Source organism: Buceros rhinoceros, unplaced genomic scaffold (assembly GCF_000710305.1).
Source record: "Buceros rhinoceros silvestris isolate BGI_N320 unplaced genomic scaffold, ASM71030v1 scaffold584, whole genome shotgun sequence".
In the NCBI taxonomy this organism is placed as follows: Eukaryota; Metazoa; Chordata; class Aves; order Bucerotiformes; family Bucerotidae; genus Buceros; species Buceros rhinoceros.
In genome coordinates, this window is record NW_010409816.1 from 34,021 (window position 1) to 41,975 (window position 7,955).

The window sequence follows — 7,955 nt, forward strand, 5'->3', positions numbered from 1 at the left end:
AAGTAGTATTCAAGTTCAGAGTCAAATTCCATTTAAAATGTAAACAATTATTACTAAGAGCTTCTGCAGAACACAAAATATCAAGGAGTTTTAACGACACAAACAGGAATAGTGATATGGAAATAAAGCACTTACAGCAAAGAATCATCTAGATTGGAAAGAACTTTTAAGATCAAGTCCAAGTCACCACTAAACCATGTCCGTAAGTACCACATCCATACATCTTTCAAAAACCTCCAGGGATGAGGTCTCCACCACTTCCCTGAGGAGCCTGTTCCAATGATTCACAACCCCTCCTGGGAAAAAAATTTCCCCAATATCCAATCCCAATCTCCCCTGGCACAACTTGAGGCCATTTCCTCTCGTTACGTCACTTGTTACTTGGGAGCAGAGACCAACACCTGCCTTGTCTCAACTTCCTTTCAGGTAGTTGTAGAGTGTGACAATGTCTCCCCTCAGTCTCCTTTCTCCAGGCTAAATAACTCCATTTCCCTCAGCTGCTCCTCATAGCACTTGTGCTCTAGACCCTTCTCCAGCTTTGTTGCCCCTTTTTGAGACCAATATAAGACGATGTTCAAAACTTAAGACCTAAATTGTTTGAAACCTTTCTCACAAATCCTTATTGTAAGACCTTACAATATTAGCTCACTGTTTTTCTATCAGCACCAGTTCTCAGCTGCAGTGTACTCCTTTTTGAGACCAATATAAGACAATGTTCAAAACTTAAGACCTAAATTGTTTGAAACCTTTCTCACAAATCCTTATTGTAAGACCTTACAATATTAGCTCACTGTTTTTCTATCAGCACCAGTTCTCAGCTGCAGTGTACTCACATGTCATCACTTATAAAGGCGTTCTCTGGAGAATCTAGGGTTTTTTTTTAATCTCCACTTGTCTCATATTTCAGACCTTTTTTTTTCTTCTGTTTACGCAGTTGATATATCTATTTAAACTATGATGTCTATAATGTTTTTAAGGAAATATGAAATGAATGACAGTTCACAATAAAAAATATTGGCCACAAAGAAAGAGGCAGATAAACTATTGTGGAAAAGTACTGAATTTTCCAACTTCAGAGAAGTAAGGCAAAACACATTTCTGAAGTCACTGCTGATATTCTGCCTCTGATTTACTAACTAGGCCGTCCTGCAAAACCTTCTTAGTATTTGACTGTGATGATGAAGACTAACACAGCAGCCCTTAACAAAATTTTAGGGAGTCTCAAGAAACAACTAAGTCATTCTGCAACTGCAACTAAGTCATTTGAGCAATACAAAAAGGAGGAGGTGATGTAGCATTCTATGTGATGAAAAAATATCATTACATGATGTTACAATCTGGTGATCATCTACAGAGAAATATTTTGACAACGGACTAATAATACTGTTTAATAAGTAGTAGCATATGAATAAGTGTCAGTACATTAATTTAGGAGCACCATTTAAAAGAAAAAAACACTAGGAATCAAATGTTACACACAGCTTGGAAAATGTCAACATGAGACGAGTGCTTCCACTAGTACAATGAGGCAGCCATAAAGCAGATATGGTGCTCTAAAGAGCACTGACAGACCACACATTTTATGGTTCATCACATAAAATATCGGTGCAGAAAGACGTCATGATCCACCTTTTTTCTCCTAAAGAGTCTCTAACTCCCTGCTACTGTCAAATTTTCTGAGGTTTTTATTAATAAAAGGGGCATGGGTAAACTGTCCTGTATTTTATTAGTATCTCACCCATCAGACCTATTGCATGAAAGGAGAAAGGCTGTATCTGTTCTTGAAGAGAGGAGGCTAGACAAGCTCCTTAGCTTTATGAAGCTCTGTATAGTTGGACTTTAAGTATGAAGGAAACAGAGAGAGTTCAAACAACGTGATGAAACTGCATTTGGAAAGAGGAGGAAAAGAAAAGGAAAATATGGAAGAAATTTAAATTCCTTTAATTATACAGATTTTTCTTGGTCTTGAACAGGAAACAACCAAAACTCTATACAGTTGCTTACTGGAAGATCTGTTTTACTTTTACTCAGTAATACAAAGAACTTGGTTCTAGTCCTTCAAAAATATAAGGAATAAATTAGGAAAAAAGAAAAAAAGTTATTGGAGGAAGATGTCTCCAGAAACTTTTTACACCGATTATATAAACATCTGGAACTATTCTGCTATTGAGAATAAAAGGCCACTATTATTTGCATAAATGTAAGCATTTTTAATGTAACCGTTTATTAGTATAATATTGATTTTAAAAAAATTCAAGTTACTGAAGTAAAACTCAAAGCTATGTTTAAAGTTCAGAAGTGCTTTCCAGTTGTCCAACTGTGTATATCTTAACTTCCTCCAAGCTGAAAATCCTACTCTTCTCAGATATGAAGAAAAGTTCCCGTTTAATCCCCACATATAATAAAAGAGCAGTCATGATCTAAAAATTGAACATTTTCTATAATTATTTATGAATCATAAAACATCTGCAAGAATTAAAGTCTATTTGTAATGCACAAGCTTTGTGCCTTAGAAGAATCATTCATACAAAGCCATGGGAAAAAAAAAAACAAAAGGTTCTTTTTAATGGTATATAATAATAACAAATTACTTCCCAGTGGATTTTTCACTGTCATTTATATCTCTGGGAAAGTATAAAATAGCAATTTTTGCCCATTTAAAAACCCAGCAATAAGAATTTTTTGAAAAAAAAAAAGAAAAATTATATATTTTTATTCTATTAGTATCTGCTAGTCCTAGGGGAACGTAATTTACACACTCATCCTGTGTATCTCATACAATGTAATGCAGTGCCATAACAACATTCAGCACCATGGAACAACCTGAAATCCCCAGAATTTACAATTCCATTCAAAACAAATTGAATTAATCTATCCTTGAGTAAAGTTCCTGAAAAAAAAGCAGCAAGTCAATATAAAGAATACTTATGGAGAATGCATCCATAAAGGATGGAGATGACTGGATTATACCTCCCCTCCTCCAAAATACATAACACCCTTGTCTTGAATCAACCAGAGAGGAAGGTAAAATACTGAATGATATTGTGGCCAAGAAACCAGACTGCTTAACTGGATAAATTCAATTTAAAATGGTTTCATAGGGAAATCTCATCTGTACTGGCTGACCTGTTGAATAGTTCTCTTCCATTTTCAGTTATAGAGACCACTGTCGTCTCCTACAAGAATTCAGTATCATTCAGTTGTCAAAAGGAAGGAATGACTAAACACATTTTTCCTTTTCAGTGTTTACCATTTATCCAAAAGGAAACTAGTCATTGTTTGGAAACCAGTATGAGAATGACAGCACATGTGAACACTGAGTAAAACAGTCAAAGAAAGAGGAAATGGGAGTAAACTATGGAAAAGGACATTGAAAACACACAAAGCCTGATGTAAAGGCTTCAGCTGGTTTTCGCACTATAGAATTTCAAGCCTCAAACTGACATGATATGCCGAGCTCGGTTCAGATAGCATTATCTTCATCTCACACTTTTGAGTCCAAGCAATTATGTGACGTTACTAAGCACAGACTTTAACAGTTTATTTAAAAATTTATATTCTATTTGGTACTTCTAATCAGTATATAAGCTGTGCATCTTCCTTTCTACACACTATACCAAAATTAGCCATTTTACTACTTCTTGAATTACAAATGCTACAAACTACCCTTGTAAAGATATATACTACATCATAGTATCTTTTCTTTCTGAACTTAAGTGACTGACAAAATATAAGAAGCAGATGAAAATATAATACATTCTTAAAATATTTTTCAGATAGAGGTAAGCACTACAGCAACTTTCAGAACTCTGTCTTTATTCTGTAGTCTATTTATTTTAATTAGGAACTCAGGTCAAAAAAGGTAGATAGAATAATTTTACCTTTCAGAGGAAATAGTAATTGAGTTTATTAAACCACTTTGTATAAAACCAGACCTTTTTGACACTGTAAAAAAAAATATTCTCTAAGGGAAAAAAAAGACTGAAAAGTTAAGCTAATGGGCCATGTGAAATTAAAATGTGGTAACCGTCTGTCTGGAATTCTTCTCTAAAATCTCATGCATCAGTTCTGAGGTCTGAAGTGTTGCTTGCTAATAAAATGTACCAATAACATGCATGCAAATACAGGACACAGATGCATAAATTAGTTGCACATATTCAAATAGATTACAAAGTAAGAATAGATAAAACCAGATAAAAATTTAAAGGAAAATTTTAACAATTGAGAAACTGAGAAGGACTGGTAAAGTTATGATCCATGTTAAGAAATTAGACTACACTTGATGCACTAAGACAGTATCTAAATTTTTTTGACTCCTAAGTAAATGTAATTTCAAAAAGCAAAATAAACTTTAATCTAAGTTTAGTTACATATTATCTATGGGGAAAAGAAACAAATGTTCCATTCTGTCTTACCAAGAAGAAAGGATTGGAAAAGCTCCTGTTCCGCAAACTGCAGCTTCAAATGCATTTTATTTCAAGATTATCTTAGTGAAAAGCTTAGGAGGCCACACTAGTGCTCATTGAAGAAAGCTTTAGGGCTGAATAATATAAGCATACCCAAATGCCATTTTTCTTTGCTTTTGAAGAATTATATAATAAATACTTCCACAATATCCACCCCAATAATAGAAAATTAGTTCCAGATGATGATACTGCTTCACAGCTATCAAATCTGATAAATATGGCATGCCCATGCATTTATACACGTGTGAAAACATGCATGTGTGGAGATGGACAGAGAGTCTAGCTGTTTGCTTTCTATGTATGTGTGCTAGGATTAACACACACATATTAAAAGATAATATAAATATAATACTCCCACACATTCATCTTAAAAGTGTGAAGCTAGGCATAGTCAATATCTGTTGCAACAGCAATATCAGATAATTATTTACTAGAAAGACACAAAGATAACAACCTTCCTAGTAAATGTGAATATTTTGATTAGCACGTGTTCTGCCCATCTGCTGAAATCTTAAAGCAAATTGAAACAAGATTAGTCAATATTTGTCGTCAAACTATTCATGCAGTTTCTGCCACCATTAGGAGGTTTTACTTGAATTAGCTACAAAATATTCTCCCTTCTTCCTGTTTTAAATGACGGTGATGTGCAGAATATGTTTCATCTCGTTCTTTGATCAGTTGTCTCTATATCAAGCAATTCACCCAAAGAAAGGCAAAAAGGGACAATGATTTTCAAATTCACTAAAATATTTCTAAGAGATTGAATTCAACTGGCATGACCAACTGGGAAAGCATGCTTTGAAGGACATGAAGTAATGCCCACCTTGCTCATTTACACATAATTTTACTGATATCTGTTTTGACACACAGTACATTTCTTTGCCGCTTTGAAGGACATGAAGTAATGCCTACCTTGCTCATTTACACATAATTTTACTGGTATCTGTTTTGACACACAGTACATTTCTTTGCTCCTTTAGCATATGTTCATATTTTTTTGTCTTACTGCTTGCATTTTATTCTTAATATTTCAAGAAAGATGTTCCTTTTCTTCATGTTTATCAAATAATCTACATGTTTATATTACACACACAGAAATTTCTGTAAGTCTTGAGATCCACTATCTGAAAAGGAGGCCTGACTTCTACGGATTAATGAAAATTTATGTTTTGTCACAAAAATCACGTAATTGTTCTCAGAAATAAATTCTGAATACTCTCTCTATTCTGTTTTTTGACCTAGGCATTTGCCATAGAAGAGCTAAACTAATTTGGTAGAAAGAAACAGTGCCTATAGACAAAACAGAGATGCAGAATAGTCTTTGTTTAAAAAGCAAATTCTACAACAAAGAAATCATGGATGTGAATCTACTTACATTTCTTCTCTAAATGTTTGCGTTTTCCAAAACAGTATTATTCAACCGGCATTATCATAAACCTTTTAGATAGAATAGACAGAATTGAAATCTAAACAGATAGTAGAAAGCTTCCAAAAGTTAACTTACGTGATCAATCAGTTCACGAACCATTCCATTCCACTGTCCGCTGGCATCTTCCTGGGCTCCGTATTTTCCATCCTCCACCAGCCTAATCTCATAGGAAAATCCAAGTATAGTAGACAGCTCCCTGAGGAGGTCAATGCAATAACCTTCAAATCGATCATTTCCGTACAAGGGTTTGTCAGACTTCTTGAACATAACATATGGCTCTTCCTGTAAAAATTAGAAAGACAGGATGGATAGTCAATGTTCCCACACCTTTCTCTTCTGTTTAACTTAAAGCAGTACACTGTCATGATACCACTCCCTGTACAACAAACTGAAATGAAAACTAGAAATCTTCTAGCTTTTGGTTATGTCTGGCTACAATCTATATTTATATTCAAATAGAGCTTAGTCAGAAGACACTCTCATTTTTAGTTGAAAAAATGACACTAAACATAATAGACATATCTTCAAGGAATTCATATAAACACCAAATTTAAACGAGTCTTTAGGAAGTTACATTATTCATTAATATCAAACGTGTTCTTTGGATGGATGTTGTAAGCCTCTTAAAATACAGGAAAAATGTGTTTTGGCAATTTAGAAAATTAATTCAAAATCCATCAAATGTTTTAACTATTAGGTTTTACACTTTGCTTTACAAAAGTATTTTAACTGTTTTGTCAATGCTTTGTTAGATCAAAGCATAGAAAACACACAGGGGGAGGAAAGAGTCAGTGAAAACACCTGCTGTTCTGTTACCTCGTGTTATAGGGTGCCATTTACTAGTGCAGCAAACCCAGATAGAAGTTAACTCAAAAATCAAATTCTGTGATACGTATTCCATTAAAATTGAATTTATTTTCTTTCAACATTTTTTTATGTTTAATTTAAACTACAATGTGAATTTTTGCATAACATGCAACATAAGTTAAAATGACTGGCAAGAATATTCATAATGATGGGAAAAAAATTAAACATTTAGCAAAATATTTGAGTTTTACAAATGTTTCTCAATAGCCTTCCCCAAATTGTAAGCTGAAGGGAAGAAGACAGAAAATAAACGGTAGAGTTTTCCACTACAATATGATACCAATGTTCAGATTGTATTTGGTAGGATAAATAAACAACTCAGTCTTTACTCATGTTTTAGACAGGTTTCTTTCCATTTTTTACACTAATAAAAAAGTAAGTACCAAGTAAGGTAAGGCAAACTGTAGTAAATACAATTACTGCACCAAATACATCTCTCACTGAATAACCAGATAAACTCTACAGGGTAAGTTAACTAGATTCATACAGCCCTAAATCTCCATATCAACACTTAGCAGGATTAAAGACAGTTCATTCTCCAGGCATCTGACAGCTTCAATAAGGGTTTGTCAGCATTCATGATATAAACATCTGAGGTGTCCTATGATTTAAACATTGTACCTGCCTAAAACTGGAAATTTAGCATACAAGATTTTACCCACATTCATGAAAAAACAGGTTTTAATGATTTCAGATGTATTAGAAATTACCTTTAAGAGTTCATGGAGGCTTCAAGGAGACTGTAAAAGGCTTATCTTTAAACTCTTCCCCAATTCAAAAAACTTCACAAATTGGAGAAAGAAGGTCTAAGACATTGTAGACTAAACAATTTATTTTTATCCTAAGCAAATTATGAAACTAATTCATTTGTGAGAATCTAAAGTTAAGAGATTATAGAGAAGGGAAGAAGTTGATGAAAGTCATCCTGTTCTCCCTAAAAATATGAAGACCATTTGACTGACTGCAAATGTGCATTTCACTGAAAGAGATTAATTCTCAATCTGAAAAATTATAGTAAGTTATATTCCTTTACAGGGTATAGTTAAATATTTCCACTTATTCTTGAACAGAAAATATGCTAATTGGATGTGTCAAATTTCAGAAAATAGAAGATTAATCTTAAAATTGGTATTGAAAAGGAATTAATTCAACAGTTCAGTGGAATAACAAATTGCAGAAATTCAGGAGGGAAA

At 33.5% G+C, this 7,955-nt stretch overlaps 1 protein-coding gene across 1 annotated transcript in view; it reads right to left on the reverse strand.

Moving 5' to 3' along the window:
* Nucleotides 1–7,955, reverse strand: part of LOC104492750 (glutamate receptor ionotropic, kainate 2) — a gene marked incomplete at its 5' end in the record, with an annotated part of 104,539 nt that overhangs the window by 20,415 nt on the left and 76,169 nt on the right. Inside the window, one exon of the mRNA XM_010135340.1 lies at nt 5,971–6,177. Coding sequence (XP_010133642.1) covers nt 5,971–6,177 — 207 coding nt within the window. The remainder of the gene's footprint in view (nt 1–5,970; nt 6,178–7,955) is intronic.